Source organism: Dendrobium catenatum, unplaced genomic scaffold (genome assembly GCF_001605985.2).
Source record: "Dendrobium catenatum unplaced genomic scaffold, ASM160598v2 fragScaff_scaffold_943, whole genome shotgun sequence".
NCBI classification, from domain to species: Eukaryota; Viridiplantae; Streptophyta; class Magnoliopsida; order Asparagales; family Orchidaceae; genus Dendrobium; species Dendrobium catenatum.
The window spans coordinates 990,408-1,009,928 of NW_021319405.1; the positions used below are offsets into that span (position 1 = coordinate 990,408).

The following is a 19,521-nucleotide window of genomic DNA, read 5'->3' on the forward strand; positions in this document are numbered from 1 at the left end:
GCATATCATCATAATAAATATCTTATAAATCAATCGAATACTATAGAAGCACAATTAATGTGTATAAACATAATACTAATTATAAACATGTAATTTAAGTATCTCATAATTACATAAATGCAGATTTCGCACTATAAGAGAAGAGGCTTTTGTAGCACTTAATTTAAGTTTCGTTTGAGATTGTTTTTTTACTACTTTCTAAAGTAATTTTTTTATACAAAATTTTCTCGAAATCAACAAAAAAGTAAATGCCAAAAGTTGTCCCAAACGAAGCTTCAGGTTTTGTTTGGGATGACTTTCTTATTGCTTCTTGAAGCAACTTTTTAGTATAAATTTTTTATTTTTTTTATTAAAAAATTATTTTAAAAAGCAGCAATAAAACCGTTTCAAATGAAGCCTTAGACTATTTTGACAGTTTAAACCGCCGCAAAAAATCTTATAGTAGTTTCAAAACCGCTACAAAAATATCATAATTGCTATCTGCTACACGATCAGTGTAACATTTCAATAAGAAGAATGAATTTGTCAAGAAATAAAAGTTATAATATTTTTTTTTTTGGTAATTAAAATAAGAGAAGCATTCAAAATTTTGAAAATGTTTTAAATTTTCAAGAAGAAAATATTTATCTTTTTATTTTATTTTTAAATATCTTCTAATATTAAATATCTATATTTTATTATTTATTCTACTATAAAATATATCAGAATGGTACACATACAATTTTCATTTCTTATTTCAGATAAGTTTCTATAAAGATTTTTTTATAAATTTTCTATAAAAAAAAAAGGATATCATATAATAAGAAGGCTTATCCATTGGTTTGGTAGATTAGTGGAACTGCTCTCTTTATGAGCTGTGGGCAATGCATTTGTATCTGAAGCTTTATAACTACCAGTAAATGCTCACGACAACAACTACATTCAGAAAACTACTTCATTTGTCGCTATCATTGATTGAGCCCATGCAGAAAAGAACATTAGAATATTTAACTCAAAGATGAACAGTCTTTTTTTTTTAACTGAACTGATTTCACCTAATTAGATTGGTGGTGTTGTTTTCAAAGTTGTTAGTGAAAAATATTATACTTAAAAGAGATAATTAAGCTCAAAGTAAGAGTGAGATGAGGAGAGTGAGATAATTTAATGGATTTTTTTAGGAGTTTGGTTTAGAAAAAATTTTACTAGGAAGTTCCTTTCTACAATATTTTTTAAAGAAACTTTTTTCTCTATAGTAATTTTATAATCATCTTAATAAAAATTTGTTGCCGTCCCAAACGGATCCTAAGATTAGTGTTAAAAAATAAATTGCATAATATAATTATATATAGAATGTATATATAGCTTAAACTTAGTGTAGCTAGTTGTGTAGAAGGCAACTTAGACTTCTTGTTCATTAATTGTCAGGCAACAATGTGTGAGTTTTGAATTGAGAGTAAGTACCTTTGGTGAGCTGTTTAGATGTGACTCGCTAGTTAGTTAACGAGTACATTGGATGAGCTTGTTAGGGAACAATGAACCAAATACAAAGACAATTGATAAATCACGGTCTGCAAAACACAAACGAACACAAGAGATTTATGTGGAAAATCCAAACCTAGGGAAAACCACGGGGGAGAAGGGAGAACGGCTTCACTATAGAGAAGTTGATGAGTATTAAATGTCTTACAAATCTTAAGCCCTTTACAACATACTTAAAGGGCAATAATCACTACAGGAAAATCACTTATTACCGGCGGAATTTTCCGGCGGCTTTCCGGCGGTTTTTGAGGGGATCGGAGAAGGGAGAACGGCTTCACTATAGAGAAGTTGATGAGTACAAAATGTCTTACAAATCTTAAGCCCTTTACAACATACTTAAAGGGAAATAATAGGGCACCAAAAAATAAGTGAAATTCCAATAATATCCTTGCAACGAAAATTTATTTCGCGAAACCCCAACAGGGGCACTACCTATTAATCCAGTGACCTAACCGAGCAGGTCAAAACCTGTCAGGGGGCGTTGCCTCCTTAGACCCTCGACATATTTGCAAAGCATACGATAGTCAAGGACATGAATTAAGAATGGTTGATCCAAATTCAAGGCAACTCTAACAAAGCTAATAAGTTCTTTTGAGAAATTATCCTTAATTAATGGGTGACTTTAAGTGTCTATTAGACAAATTCAGTTGTTTACTAATGAGGACCAGGCTAGATCAAACTTTTTGGGAAAATTATTCGAGATTCAATTTTGGACGACTTCAGTTCTTAGGAGACTTTAGCCTTGGTGAGTTTCAAGTTGAAGGCAGTTTAATTGATTCGCATTCATTGACATCTTAAACTTAGTTGAGGTTCTCATAATTATTTGATTAATATGATCAAGGAAAATATGAATGTACATCAATATTTGATTCTCTTATCCTTCCATAAAAGCTGAGAAGGATAAGAGAAGAAAACAGTTAAAAAAATAGCAATTTAGCTAAGATGACTTTAGTTATTAGCATATATTTATCTAGAACATTAGTTCAATAGAATACATGAATTTTTTGCACTTGCTTAGCACATCATAGTTGGTGTCTACAAATTCAAGGGTCATCTTCAAAACTTTGTTGTTTGCACTCAAATTATTTTGTTCTTAGTATGTAATAGCTTTAGAGCTCTATCTTAAATATATGAAGGAATTCAAGTTAATTTCATATTTTTTTGTGAATATTGAGCTTCAAAAGAAATTTAAAATGACTAAAAAGTATAATTTTTCTCTATTTACATAAGTGTATTCATTAGTGAAGACACAACTCTTGAAAAAAAAGTAATTAATAACATATAAAAGAAGACATAACCCCTATATCGAGCAACATTACCGCAAAAGAAAGTTCTTATGCTAAGAAGGTCGTAACTAAGAGTACAAAGACTTAAAGGATATTTTCTAAAGAATTTCCAAAAGTTAAGACTAATAATTCTCATGAAGTGAGATAAAATAGAGAATTTTACACTATTGAGCACTTTCTTTAGATAAAAATAAAGAAGCTTTTTTACACTTAAGTTTTTAACACACCCAAGAGTATGGCTCTCATTTTTTAACTAATCTCAAACCTATAAATTTATAGTGTAAGGCAAATCTTGAAATTTCTAGTATGACCCTATTTGAAGAAAATGATAAGTACTCTTAATTTTCTTACTTACTCAGTAAGAGGAGCAAAGGGAGAGTTCAAATGAACTAGATTTCAAAGAATCTATTGTTGAAATTACATTTACAATTGAATTTAATGTCATATGGTTGGCTTGAAAAGCATCATCATCAAGGAGAAGACTTCATAAGAGATAGATTCTATAAAAGTTAAAGTGATTACTCTAAAAAAGTTGAAGCTCGACAAATTATTGATAAGGAAGGAATTGAAATTAATGTGAGTAATGATTAGGACCTGTATGTGGAGATGAACCTCAATGATGCTAAGGATGAGGAATTTTTCAATAAGGGACTGCTATTAAAAAAAAGGAAATATTTTTTAGGTAACTTCCTCCATAGCAAACTCACTCACCAAAGGAAGAATATAAGATGATGATCCTATTATAAGTAAAAGATAATTGACATCAAGCCTTGAAATTGACATTGATGTTCATAAGAAAATGGTGTATGGGTAAATTATGAATGATTATTAAGGGAAGATTTACATAGCTCAAAATTTATTGTAAATTTAATAAAGATTACCTTACAAATGCGATGAAAGCTAATTTAAATTGGTAAGCTTCTAGTAACCCTATCGAGGTGCTTGAAATTTTTGCTCAATGCATTATTTTGGAGATTGATAAGCTTAGGATGAAAGACAACATTATGAGTAGGTTTTTAGAGCGAAGGATTAGTCGAATTATAGTTTGGAATAAATTCATCCATTACTAACAAATTCAAAATGGAGAGCTGACTATAACTACTATTATGAAAATATTATCAATTGATTGTCATCATTTGATTGCCATCAAATAAATATTAGTTGATCATCATAATGCATTCATGACTATCATTTGATTGCTGCCTCCCGACCGTCTTCGCCTCAACACTTCACATGATCATCATACTTTGTTCACTTCCATTTGGCCATCATCATCTCATTGTCATCATCAAAGCATCATCATCCAAATGTCATCACCCTTTCATTATCATCTTATCATGATTGTCCAATTAAGACCATTTAATAATTGCATATCTAACATTCTTCCTCACATTTATCGAATTGTAAATTTTTCTTTCATTTTCAATTGAGAGGAAAAGTTGAGCATTGCAACATATCTATTTTTTTATTTTAACCCGGCCTCATAAGTTGGGTTTTTCTGAAAAATTAAGCCATTAAAATTTTATCATTAAAAAAGATTATAATTTTTCTTGTTTGTAATAATATTATTTATGTTGAGTTACTATAACCAAACAAGATGAGATTTATATTTGATTATTTCAAGTAAATGACCTTAGGAAAATAAGGCAGGGCAGCTTGGGGCACGGACAAATAGCTTGCGGCTGGTCCCATCGGTACTCGCTAAATGCCAACACCTCAGGTTCATTTGGTCTATGGGTTTCAACAGAAGGTGAACGTATCCATATATTTTATCTAGTAATTCATGAAAAGTAAGTTTACGGTCATCTAGAAAGTGCGGGGCCCACAAGACAACGCCCTTTTCATCTGAATGCAAACTCTCACATGGAGTGGACTGGACATCCATTAAAATCATCAAAACACTCTACGTCCGGGCCGGTATAGGTACCATTGGTGAGAGTATTTCAACTTCTAATTATGCATCCCATAACGCCACTTTAAAATGTGGAGAAATTATTTTGTGCGGACATCGGATTATCTAGAAATGAATCATAACGCTTCATATTACTCGGTACAAAGTAAAAGAGTGACATGCCGCGTTCTGATTCCCCTCCAAATGGTGTTCGTATCCGCACAGAATAATTTTATCTAAAATGTGTATATTTTAAATTTGTACTGCAGGATTTCTTCTTAATCAAGCTGAAAGTCTTTGTGCGGTTGTTTGAAGTAATAATGGTTATGTTAAAAAGTTCTTGCCATCTTGTATTTTAACATGAATTGATCCTCGTCATTTGATATAAGATTGGATGGCTCAAATCAAACTCATACAGATTATGGGAATCGTCACATAATACAATATCCAATCAAGCATTTCCAAATGGAAGGTATATGCCACATCAATCAAAATAAAATTAAAAGAATTGAACTGATCTAATACATAAAAGAAAATGCTTTATCCAAATTTGACAAATAAATTTCTATGGATTCAAAAACCTGAGGAGAAACAATTAAACATAGTTTTGTCTAAAAAAAAAAAAAATGGATGCAGGAATCATGTAAATTTTAAATAATTTAATATAAATCTTAAACATATGAAATAAATTGCACGTGTTAGAACCTCAATGAAATAAAGAATCTGTAGAATTATTTCAAATCAAGTTTGAATTAGAAGATAGGTTTTCCTAATTTTCTTAAATTCAAATTTTCTTAAATTAATTAAAATTAAAATTAAGAAATCATTAAAAATCATAAACAACTTTGAATGTGGGTCCCATAGTAAACAATTGGCATTAAAAGTGAAGGATTCTTGTGTGGCCCAATGTGACTGGCTTTGCGGAGGTGATGGGGAGGATTTTGTTGGGTCTTAAGATGAGTTTCATTCGAGTTATAATTTGAATGTGGGTCGAATAGTAAACAAGCAAGCCTCTTCTCTTAGGGGTGGTAAGCGTCGTAAATGAAAATCTAAGAAGAAGTAATTCTTCTTGGACTTTGTTGGCTTGTTTTGGTTTGATGGTTTGGCTGTTGTTGTGGTTCTTTTTCGGCTTAGTTGTTTGGGTTTGGGAAGGTTGTTGCTCTGCTTTGGGGGTCGGGTGTGTTTTTTATTCTTCCGTGGTGGTTAGTTTGTTCTTCGTTGGTTGGTTGGGTTATGTTTTGCTTTTCTTTTTGGCTTTTTCTTTGTTGTTTCTTACTTGCAGTGTGCTGTTTTGTTGGATCTCTGGTGGTATTGGCACTAATTGCTTCCATTTGGCCGCTTGGGTGAATTGTTGGCTCCCCTTGTTTTCCTCTTATTGGTTTTTGTCTTTTCTTTTGCTTGATCTTGTATTTAGATTAAATCTAAGTCTCGTATGTTTTGCTTTAAATGTTGTATTTTAAAGGGCTTTGGATTCATTAAGGACTTACAACTTTGCTTTACATTAATGCATATGCACCTTCTGTGAATTTTATCAAAAAAAAAAACTTGGATGGTTAATCTTCAATTCAAAAGGATATCATAATCCTCAAGCAAAACTCATGAACCTTGATCATTGCTCCCAGCTATACCACTTAGTGGATAACTTCTAAACTTTTTTTAGAGAAAAATCAGAGCCTATTAAAGAAAACTATAATCTCTTTAGAACACATGAGATTAACAAAAAGAGAGGGAGATAGAGTAGATAGATTTTTTTAATTATTTGCAAAAATAAGAATAATTTTTTTAAAATAATTTAATTATTATTCAAAATTTTCAAAGTAGGAAAATCTTATTACCTATTAAAAATAAACAAAATAATTTTCCTGCATATTATGCTCGAGCAATAATTGTCTAGACTCATATGTAAAAGATGAGGACCAACTATGCATTAAGATTTTCAAAAATTATATTTTTGTACATTCTTTACATAATTTTGACATTTTAAGCCTCGCTGATGCCACTAGATTTAGTTTTTGAACATTTTGAGAATTTTAGGCTAAAAGTTTTAATAATTTCTTTCATGAAAGATATATTAACTTCCTCAAATAATAAAATTTTGATCAAGAGAAAATAAAAATAAAAAAACTTGGTTCAAGGTCTCAAGGGGGGTTCTCTCGTATCGTCCAAGGAGTGGGCATAACTTGGAGTACCTCCAAAATTTTGTTTTTTGTGTTAATACTTTTTCAAGACCCAAAGTATTTTTGAACTTGTTAATTTTGAAGTCAAAATATATAGAGATAATAGATACAACGTCAAAAATATATATTTTATCAAGTATTGATATGTTCTCCAAAAATTGTGTTGATCAAGCACGAATCTCAAGGTAAAATTGAACCGGAAACTTCAAAAATTAAATTCGGGAGCATTTGAACTCCGATTTCATCGAGCTTATAGTCAAACTGAGCGTCTCGGAAATACGAACCCAAAGACACCAAATTCAACTCAATCCGAGCCCAAATGAGCCCAAATCTAGAGCCCGAAGTGCTGTTGGAAAGCTCGTACCACAATTTAAGTTATTAAACGGTCTTCGATTTTAACGAGCTTATAGTCGAATCGAACGGCTCGACGAGACGAATCCAACGAACCCAAGATTGCAGAATTCCGACATCACTAAAACCTTCAAATGTCCAACAAACGGTGCACGATCGAAGGATTCAATATCAGCCGTCCATTCGGCCACTCCCTATTTGCCCCTGATCTCACACCTATTTACGAGATATGTCACTCAATAAAAACTATAAATAGAGCCCTCATTTCTCATGAGGAGGGGACCCAAGCAAGAATAAGAGAAGAGAAGAGAAGAGAAGAAGAGAAGAGAAGGAGAGGAAAGAACAGCTCCTCCTCGACCATCGTCGGAGTTCTTCCTGTCGTCAGAACGACGCTGGAATCCCGCCAGACGCCCGAGTGACGCCGGAACTCTGCTCGACTTTGTAACTGAATTTCAATTCAGAAGAAACTTATTGTAATCTGATCGTCCTAACTTGTTGGACGAATCAGCCTCTTGTATCTCAAACTACACTAGTGGAACTTTTCAACTGGGCGTGGCCCCGTGGTTTTTTCCCTTTTTAGGATTTTTCACGTAAAAATTGTGGTGTTCTTTTATCTTCTGTTTGTGTGTGCTAGATATTCGTACAACGCTCAGACGAAAATTTTCTAACTCTACCGCCTCGTATATTCTAGCCCGCAACAAGTATAAATTTTGATATTATTTTAAATATAAAATGCCTATGTGTTGGACCAAAATTTTTAAGAAATTGACTTTATGATCATTTGAACTTCATTTTCATTAAATTTATAATTAGCATGCTGGTGTTACAAGAAGAACCTAGCGATACTAAGAACTTCTATATTTGAGTTCAAATGGGTATAAATTAAGCACTTGAAAGTATAATGAGAAAGTTTTTTATATCATTTCGGAACTGAACTTTTTCTTGATAAGATGATCTAATAAGTCCAATATATTACAATTATGAAGTCATTAAGAAACTAGAATACTAAGAAACAGTGACGGAGCCATAAAATTTATTTAGGGTTGGGGGTGGGGGGCTATTTTTTTTCCCCTCAACTTTTTCATCCGGGTTTTGGATCAATATAGGTAGTTTCTAAACATTTTTTTAAATTTATTATCTATAAATGTATTATATTAAATATAAGATATTAAACAACATACAATTTATAACACATACTATTCTTATTCTGAAAGAGTTGAATGATTATTCAGTTATTAATCTTCAATTCTATTTTACAAATGATTTTTATAATATTCATAGCAGAAAATGCTCTTTCAACCCCTATTGTTGCAACCTGTAATACTAATGTTAATTCAAATAATCTAAAAATAATATGATATATTATGTCTTTTCTACTTTGAATCATTTTCTCAGCAAGGTTTCATATATCTTTCAATGAAGAGAATTGATCATTAGATATCATATTCATAATATAAATGTCCAACTGAATTTCAAGAACCTCTTGATCAAAAAGAGTAAAATTAGTTGGATAAAACTCATTCTAATTAACTTATCTTTATTGAATGCAAAAAATCATTATTAGGATTCAAACATGATATAGACAAAAGTAGCTCAGTATTTGCTTCTGTAAAATAATTGTTCAACTCTTGAAGTTGCATAACAACAACTGTATAGAAAATTTCAACCCAAAAATTGTATGAATTTATTATATCCTGAGCTCTATGACAAGGCCGACCACAAGCAACTCATTTATCATCCATATGTGGACCATTTATTTTCCGCTTCTTACAAAATGAAGATATTTTACTAATGAAGTATGCCCACTTATTGTCTCTCATTTTTACAAATATATATTAAAGATATAACATTTATAATATCTTGTTCTCCTCTCTGCAAAGCTTGTGATTATTCATTAGTGGTACCAATTATATCTTTCAATAGATATAGGCAAAAAAAAAAAAGGTTTGTAATTATTTCAATAATATATAAGCTCATCTCTTTATTTTGAGCTTATATCATCTTCCAAAATAATTTCTTGAACACCAATTACTGTAGATAACATTGTGATCACTTTATAATTGATTCATAATGCAAACCCCATCGTATATTGCTAGCACGCCTAAGAGTTATTTCTTGATTCAAGCCTCGTCCCAGTTATTAATTCTCTACTATGTAATTCTATTAATGAACAAAATTGATCATGAAGCTTACATAAAATGTCAATAATATTTATCATATTTGAAATTATACCAAATAACAAAATAATTTGAACATGATTTTTCACAATTGATATCAATACTAACTAAAGCTGGTGTGAGAAACATTGAATGTAATGTGCTTCTTTTTTCACTTAGAAATAGAACTTTACACAATTAAAATATCCTCTTATATTGCTAGCACCATCATAACCTTGACCATGCATTCAAAAAATGCTCAATCTATAAATTGAAAGTAGTTGTTCAATTGCTATTTTTTGACTGCTTGATGTTACATCTGGCACATGAGAATCTTCAAAAATCATTCAATTATCTAAACTTTCTTGTTAACAGAGCACACTATAGTTATCATTTTACTCTTTTGCATGTGTCATGTGATTCATCAACTAAAATTGAGAAAAAATTATCACCAATCTCCTTCTATATGAATTTAGTAATTGAATTAGCTGTAGCTCTTATTATATCTTTATGAATATCATGAACAATTAATTTTAAACAAGAGTGCAAAAAAATTTCAAAGAATTTCTCTCCTACATAAAAGACTCAAGAAAAGGGAATATTAATGCAATGTCAAATAGAATAAAAGGGTTTTTGCCCTATCATAACATAACAAACTTAATAACCATTAAACACAAATCAGCAGTGTTTGATAATTATGATTGTCCATAGTTTAATTAAAAAGTTTTCCACCAGTAATTCAAAGTGATTGAAACAAAAGAGCTCTTATAGAAACTTTGAAGGACAGGAATATCAAAATATTAGAACAAAAAATTGTGAAAACAATTATTAAAACATCACATATGATTCAAACATTATATCTTTAGATAGTTTTTTATTAAATTTTATAAAATCATATGAGATCCTCATTTTTATAAATTTTTAAACCTCCCTATGATGTTATCTTGTGACATTGCAAGCAACATATGATTCAGAATGTTATAGGACATTGAAATATAATCTTTGGAACTTAGAAGACAAAAAAAAAAAAAAAAAAAAAAAAAAAAAAAAAAAAAACTACCTTAGGTTGACTGACAAGCAACATAAATTAAAAATTAAATAAAAATAAAAATAAAAAACTGGATGATCTATTGTCCTTTATCTAGGTTAAGGACTTCAGGTCCAGGGAAACCAAGCAGAGAGAAGCTGGAAGTTTTGTCTGCACACACGAAAGATGTTCAATCATCATTAGAAGTTTCGTTTGTCGTTTGCACACGTGGAAGAGGTGAGACAAGAGGAGCAACGTGTCTGCATCCACGCTCGAGGTCACTAGGGAGGAGCAGAGGATAAATGAGATGTGGAGTTGAACCGAATGAATGAATTAGGGTATATTGAGTGAATGAATGTCCCTCCATGATAAATAAGCTCTATTCCAACATAATTTATGGAGACTTTTTCTAGAGAAAAACTATACTCAAAGAATATTAGAACTATGTCATCTTTGTTGTTGACGACATCAACAACTCCCATTGCAAATGTTTGATCATCACCCATCAATCAATAACAATATCTACCAGCATCAATGTTCAATAACCTCCATTGCTGACATTAGACATCCAACATCACCAACGTCTGATGCCTATTAATCTCAATAAGAAGCATGTTTTCCTACTCCTCAGATCTACCTTCTTATAATGAGAGGGACCAACCCAATTTGTCTGCCTTTCAAAGTTCCACATCAACTATTGCTCAATGTCAACAAATGATCAATGTTGACGTTCGATATATCTATTCTCAATTGTCCCATCTTCGATAAAGCCAAATGCATCTCATCATTAGTTATAACTCTAATACCTCAAAAATGTTACTGTCACATGATACCTATTTCATTCATTATTTATATCTATTATATTATATTAACCTCTTACTTAATTATGAAGAACAATGCTCATTATAATATTTAATCACTTTATTGAGATCATTTTGAGAGTGCTAGACCTAGAGTTTATTTAAGACAAGCTAGCTCCAAAGCTAGTTAAGGTTCAACTCCACAAATAGCTCATATCTCGTAACGAATCAAATTTATACTAGTCCTAATTTGACCCCTTAACTCACGAGTCGACTTATATAAAAAATATTAACATAAAATTCACATGTATATATTCAAGAATAAAATTGTTAAAAATATGTAAAAATAATCTCTATTCCTCTCAATCTTAAATCATTTCAGATTATCTCATCTAAATTGAGTATTGTTTTATAATAAATTTTATTCTGACAAAAATTATTATTTTTTATTTTATAATAAATAAACAAACAGTTCATTAACTCAAATATAAAAAACTAAGCTCAATCATAAACTCAAAACTCAATTATTAATTAAGCTCAAACTCAGAGTAAAAATAACTTGTACTTGATTCGGGCTCATTTATGCGCCGAGCTGGACCTTATAAATTTTTCGTTTTTTTGTTTTTATTTTTTAGCCGATTGATTGTTGCGCCTTCCTGCAGTCTCAACGTTTTACCCATTTCGCCTGATCCCCTTTTTCCGTGCATCCTTTTTTATTCGTAGCTCTCTGCACAACCCTCTTTCTTTATTCCAGATAGCATCAAGCACATGAAGAAGAGAAGAGCAACAATGGAGGCAGTAGAAAGATCCCATCCACACCCAAGCAGGAGCTCCTCCGGCGGCGCCGGCGACTTCTTCATCTGCTTCAGTGCCAGGCCTTCTTCCTCATCAGCCACATCCGCTGCCACCACCAAGCGCGTCCCCTCTACCAAAGCGCTCATGAGCCCTGGCCGATGCCGCGACTCCTCGTCGGCACCGGCGCTCTCTGCCTCCCTCAGCCGCCGCCTCCGTAGTAGCGGCAGTGTCAAGGGCGGCCAGTCTCCCATGTTCCCCTCAGGTGTGCCACTCGCAGGAAGGAAGAAAGGTTGCGCCTTTGAGGCTGCCGAGCCCTCCTCGCCTAAAGTCACCTGCATCGGGCAAGTTCGCGTCAAGGCCAAGAAGAAGGTGAAGTCGACAGCAATGGCGAGGTCGAGGTCGAAGAGAGGAAGAGATTGCTGCCCTGGGAGGAACCAGAGTTGGGTTCATCAGCTTCCGCTCAGCATCTGCGAGGCGTTGAGAGGTATTGGTTCCGATTTCAACTGCTTTGTTCCTTGTGGAGCTAGAACAGGGAAGGAGAAGGGGATAGGAGAGACGAGGATGGTGAGGTCGGCGAGCTCGAGTTCATGCGGAGCAGTAGTGGCAAAGTGGTTGTTGGCGGTTCAGGAGAACGAAGAGGAGGTGAAGGGAGGGGAGAAGGTGGAGGTTGGGTTGTTGGTAAGGGATGAGGAGAAGGTGGAGATCGGAGAAATGGGAAACATGGGAGGGGAGAGAGGAGAAATTTTGGTTGTGGGTGATAAGGGAGAAGGTGAAGAGGAGGCGGCAGCGGCGAGGGTTAGTGTCTGTATTCCACCGAGGAATGCTTTGTTATTGATGAGATGTAGGTCAGATCCAGTGAAAATGGCAGCTCTGGCAAACAGGTTCTGGGGATCTCCGGTTACCAGGCCTCCATGTGAAGAAGAGCAGGAGGAGGAAGAAGATAATGAAGTGGAAGAAGAGGTGGAAAGGCATGGTAGCAAGCAGAAAATGGAAGAAGATGGTGAAAAGCCGTTGGTGGAGAAGGAAGAAGTCGACACTGTTGAAGCTCCTGGAGTAGCAGGGGAGTTAGAGGAAGAAGAGGTTGACTGCAGAAAGGCCACTGAAGAAGAAAATAGGCTAATAGTGGAGGAGGAGCAACTGATAGATGAAAATGGTATCACAAGAGAAGAGTTTTCATGTGGATCTCCGTATGTCTTGGAGGTAAATCCCCCAGAAGATGAAGAAAAAGAAATAGTAAATGGAGAGCGAAATCAAGAGAAGAAAGCAGTAGGAAACAAATTCCTTTCATTTAAGGAGAGGGAAGAGAGAGCAGACGGAATAAAAGTCTCGGAAGAAAGAAGATTTGGAACTATGAAAGCTTCCAGATCTAAGGAGAGAGGGAGGAGGCGCTGGAAGGAGAAGGATACCAGACGGCACAGTTTCTCATCTGAACTCGACGCAAGAAGGCACAGCTTCTCATCAGATAGAGAAGCAAAGAGAGCAAGTTTCTCCATTGACAGAGGGAGGAGGTGGAGCTTCTCCTTAGAAAAGGCTGACTTGGAGCCAAGCGATCATATAAAATCTCTCACTTTTTCGGCTACAGAAGCTTCTCCCGAAGAAGAGAAGAAGAAAGAAGTAACACCAGAAGAAGAAGAAGAAGAGACGGAAGCCGCTGGAGAAGCAGAAAGCGGAAAGCTAGCGACTGCTGAGGAAAAACATAAAGCAGAGGTCGAAGAAGAGAAGAAGGGCGAAGCTGGGGAATGGACTGAGCTTCCCGACTGCTTATTGATGATGATGTACGAGCCTAAGCTCTCCATGGAGGTCTCCAAAGAGACTTGGGTCTGCAGCAACGACTTCGTCCGGTGGCGCCCTCAACAGACACGCAACCGCATACCTTCGAAGCCCGCCGCCGTCGGCGAATCCGCTGACGTCAATGCCGCTCCTCTACCGCCGGAACCCCAGGCGGCGGAATCGGCGGCAACGGTCGTTTTGGTCGCTCCGAGGCCGGATCCATCGAAATCCACGGCCGTTCAGCATAAGCTATTGGCACGTCCGGCGGCCGTGGCGCCGTACGAACCGATGGTCCTTACGAGGTGCAAGTCGGAGCCAGTTAGGTCGTCAGCGAGGCTGGCCCCTGACGCCTGCTTCTGGAAAGACCGCCATCGGCCCATTGGAGCAGCCGGAATCGGCTTCTGATGCCGGGAGCGGCCGCCGTCCACCGGCCTTGTCCGTAATCTGTGGACTCGTAACCGTAGTTGTTTTGTTTGTTTGATTCTGCGTTGGCGTTTTGGCTTTTGCGGTTTAGAACTCGGTATACTTTCTTTTTCCTAATTTTTACTTTCTTGTGAACGGGTGGGGCTTGTATAATAATTAAAACAAATAATTTAAATTGTCGTTTTCTAGATTTGTTTATGCCCTTCAGTGAGTGGAGGGTAATGGCTCTGTTTGTCCTATTTGTGTCTGTTTTTTTTTTTTTTTTTTTTTTTTTTTTTTTTTTTTTTAAGCAATGTGTGTATAATTGCACTGTTAATTAAATTATTTAAAATAAAATTTATTATTTCCTTAATACTCTTAAAGATTTTAGTATTATTATTTTAAATGAACATTTATTAGTTTTAGAAAATATAATACTAAATATATTGGTTGATTTTTTCTTTTGCAAAAAAAAATAATAATATAATTAATGATCTTGAATTTATTCTTTGTATTTTGTGAAGAAGAACAAAAAAAATAAAAAAAAATAAAAACTTTTCAGCTTCAGTATATCAAAATTCTAAATTTTGATAAATATTTTTTAAATATATTATTTATATTAAAGATAATTAAATTTATTACTTAAGTCAATTATATTTTAATTCTTTCAAAATTTAATTTGAAAAAAAAAGTTATTTAAACCAATTTTTAAAATTTAATAATCAAACCTAATTGATGAAATAGAAAAACATGTCAGTCAGTTTATTACTTTCTTTACTAAATACTAAATATGGTTATAGTGAATTTTTAAGCAGTCAAATGTATTTCAAAAAAAAATTGTATTGTATAAATAAATTATATTATATTTATTTTAAAATAGTTTTAAAATTTTCAAAATTTATCCTAATTAAAAATTGGATAAAATATTCTTAATTTGAGCTGACTAATCATGGCGATGGATTAATGATTCCTACTTGGGGCGAATTATGACCTAATTAAGCTTTGATTAAGCCTACTTTGTCTCTTATGCCGTTGTATGTAATTAAAATATTTTTTCTTTAAGTCTTCTTATTATTGTCTGTCTTTTCCATGATTGCCGTTGACTAAGACAGACCAGTTACTATTATTAAAATTTAGCTCAACGACTGCCATACAAAGAGGAAAAATTATATCAGCAACATAGAAAAAGCTGTGATTTTTATTAATATCAATATCATTAGGAAGATAAGATCATACTATTGTATCCTAATTTTAAATATGAAGATAAGTTATAAAAAAATAAAAGAAACTTAAATGACGCGTGTGATTTTTATTAAATGGGATGAGTATTCAAATTAACATAATTTTTTTTATATGTTAGTTGAGATTTGAGAGCTTTGATTATCAACTAAGAGATATTAGATCTGAGTATTTTGTATATGATGTGTGTATGGGTTTATCTTAGATCATTTTCAAATGAACAGTATTTTTCGGTTTGCAATAGCTACGAGCGTCCAACAGAACGACAAAACGAACGTCATTTTTGTGTTTTGAATAGCGTGACATCAATATTGGCGCTGCACTGCTCGCAATAGAGAGAAAATGCAAAATGCATTTCTATTTGGTATTTGGGTGGAGTATTGTACATAGAATGTCGCCTTAGATGATTTGGTCACATAAAACGGCGGCCTTTCGATGACACGGTTAGGAAATTAGAGGTATTAGATTTGACTTATATTAAGAACATCATGAAGAAAAAGGATTCATGTAGCTGACCCCATGTAGTGAGACAAAGGCTTGTTGTTGTTTTTGTTGTTGTTGTTGTTCAGGTGGAGACTCGCGCCCTAAACTAGAAATAGACGATAGGCAAATGGAGTTCGATTCGGTTTGGTTGGAGATGCCCTTTATTAACCTAAATGTTTAAAAAAAAAAAATATTCAAACTAGCTCATTAGAATTCTCTCTCTCTCTCTCTCTCTCTCTCTCTCTCTCTCTCTCTCTCTCTCTCTCTCTCTCATCAGTAAATTATGTGTTTGAATGCTCCTGATACGAGTAGCTGATCCACTACCAAAAAATGGGGCTACCGCAGCACAATTTTTGACATATCTCAGTGGTTTTAACCGCTACTATTTTACTTGCAGCAGTTCTAAAACCGCTACATATCCGCTGTAATTGCAATACGCTGCAATGACATTCTGCAGCGGTTCAAGAACCGGCATGGTAGATATGCATACTTTAGCAGTGGTTATAACCGGTTCAAAGCTCCAGAATGGTGCCAAACTGGTGTTATTTGCATCGGTTAAAACTGGTGCAAAAAGAGATTTTTAAAAGTGGTTCTTAAACCGCTACTAATAACTCGTGCGAAAAATTCAGCTTTTTAGTAGTGAGTTCTCAGCCTTCAATTGGATGATGAGTTTGGCCATTCAAGTTTTTTTATTTATGATGAGAATATGATCATTTTGCTTAAGGTTGATCAATCCCCCACCTCACCCAAACACATAAGCATTGTACATAGAATGTACTTAATTATGGGACTATGCCCATAAGAAGTATCCCCCTAACTAAAGAACTCAAATTTACTCTTTATGTTATTTAAAAAAATATCAAATATCTTTTTTTTTTTAATTTTTCCTATCATTAATCTCATAATTAGATGCATTAAATGCAGGCTCTTTGGAAGCCCTCAAAGACTAATGACAATTTTGGTGGCAATATCAATCTTAATTAGCAAACAAGAATAGCAAATAAAACCTCATAGTTCAAAATAGGCACATCAAAAGCCTCTCTCACATTCTCATTGATATCATATGTGTTCCTTAGGGCATTAATCCAACTGCTCACATGCAAAAGGTATAAAGCTATAGAATTTATAAATAAATTCAATATACCAAAGCACGTGAAGAGCAGATGCCATCTTATTCATTTCTCCGGGCACCAATTTTGCATGAAATTATTGGAAAAATATTAACATTATTGATGTTGTTGTTGCTGTGTGCACATGCTAAGGAGTGATATAAATGGTAAGTAACGTAAATGCACGGGTGGAATCCGCCTTGATTTTTAGGGGGGGTAAATTTATAAATAACATATCTTCACAATGTGTTTGATTCTGCTAGGGGACATCCACCTAAAGATAATAGTATTTTAATTTTTTTTTAACTGGGGGAATTGACCCGACCCGACACGGGTTGACCCGAAACGGGTGCGCGAGTGGCCGCGCAGGCGAGCGCCAGCGGGAGCGCTAGGGAGCCCGAGCGGGCGGTGCGCGAGCGAGAGCAAGCGGGTGGCAGGCGCAAAAGCGAGTGCGTGATCGGCATCGGGGGGTAGCGCAAGTGTGTGCAGGACAGCGGGATGCACGCGGGCGAGCGCTGGTGTGAGTGGGCGAGCGCTGATGCTTCGCGGGCAGGCGGGGCAGCGTCGCGAGCAGGCGGGGCAGTGCGGGCAGTTGATTTTAAACAAGTTCGCGAGTTGACCCGGTAACCCGTTGGGTCTACCCAAACCAGACCCATTTTTCAAACGGGCCGATTTCTAGAACCCGAACTTGACCCGTTTTGAAATCGGGTCGGGTATCTAATTTTTTATATTTATTTATATATCACTTTAATGTCAAATCACATCAAAATAAATATGTGTTCTATTTTAAAAAAGTTAATGTTAGTGATGATTTTTATATGACCAAAAAATATGAGTGTTCTATAAGTAAATTTAAAAAATTCTGTGTTAAATGTATAAATACATAAGAATTTTATAGTGTGTATAAACTAATGAATAATCAGATTTATAATAAGGAAGCTGAATCAAATCAAAATATAGCTTCCTAGCCAAGATCAGTACAAGAACTTTTTAAATATTATTTTGGAATCAAGGGTGTAAGTGACTCAAGCCGACTCTGCGACTCATGAGCCGACTTGAACACAACTCAATAAATGGCTCATGAGTCTAGCTCGATGAACCAACAAGACAATCCTGAGCCAACTCCAACTCAACTTGTTATCTCGAGAGCTAGCTCAGTTAAAATACATTAATAAAAAACACACTTAAAATATATTAGCATTGGTGATTTTAATGATAATAGTATTAAAAATATTTAAAAACCATATCTCACTCTTTTTTTATATTAAGTAATTATTTATTATTTTTCTTCTAATTTCTCATTCTTTTTTTACAATTTTTTATAATAATTGCTTGAATAATACTAATCTTCTCTCTTTCTTTGCTGACGAGCCGGCTCAACTCAAGCTCAAGTTCAAGACAGGGGTGACTCAAGCTCGGATTGACTCATTTACTCCCCTATTTTAGATTATAGCCGTATGAGTGTTGGTTTCTGAGGATCAACATTTACTAGGACTAAAAAAAAAAGTAAGGCAATGGCTTGATAAAATTGTTATTAATTCCCAATGGAATGTTTAGTAATCTTAATCCTCTGTTTAAAACATAATTAGTATCACCGCTTCTGATCTCCCTTCATTAATATTGAAATTAAAAAAAAAAAACATATATTAAAGGACTTTTATCTAATAGTATTCTCCATTTGTCTGTCCTCCCTTTACACGCATATGAATCTTTGGGCTGAAAAGAATATGAAAATAATCCTTTTACAAATTAAGAAGAGATCAAAAATTTTATATTTTATTTTATTTTATTTTAAGTAGAAGATATGAATAGTAACCATATTTAAATATATCATTATTTATCGGCCATTTGTCAAATAATTTTGTTGAAGTTATGGAAATGTTCTAATTCTCAAGAAGTGAGAGTATGTTATTAAGATTTCGTTTGTGATGACTTTTTTACTATTTTGTAGCGCAGCTTTATAGTACAAAAATTAAAATTTTATACTAAAAATATGATTTAAGAAGCAGCAAAAAAGTCGTTCTGAAGGAAGCCTAAATAAGATGAAATACTCATGTCATTATGCGACAACTATCATTTTCATGCACGCAATAATATTGCAATTTTACAATAATTTTGATTGTCGAAATTTACGCAAATTATTCTTTATCCCATAGTGGATGGTCTATGATAAAATTTCATAAAATTTATTATTTTCTATGATTATTAAAAATTAATTAAAATGATTTGTAACAGCACATGTATGTCTCTGGAGAGAGAAAAATTATTACATGCAGAGTGCGCATTGTCCGCACAAGCATTGGGTACCTAGCAGTATCCAGCAGTACCGAGTGCGGGTACTCCTAGGCATCCAATACTTGTACGGACGGTTCTCCCCATCCCTACTCCGCACCTAATAATCTCTCAAAGTTCAAAGAATGACAAGCCCTGATACTTGAACTGGGCGGGTCCATACCTTCCTGGCGGTCCAGGCCGCTTTAATTTTGGTAAAAATGTATTTGAAAGACAGCTTTTTCA

General features: G+C 34.1%; 1 protein-coding gene across 1 annotated transcript; it reads left to right on the forward strand.

Annotated features, from left to right (window-relative positions):
- The first annotated feature begins 11,753 nt into the window (after positions 1-11,753).
- LOC110104269 lies at positions 11,754-14,384 on the forward strand. The gene has a single exon (XM_020833296.2). It carries the CDS (start codon positions 11,975-11,977, stop codon positions 14,174-14,176), a length of 2,202 nt encoding a protein of 733 aa, XP_020688955.1. The 5' UTR covers positions 11,754-11,974; the 3' UTR covers positions 14,177-14,384.
- Positions 14,385-19,521: the final 5,137 nt, after the last annotated feature.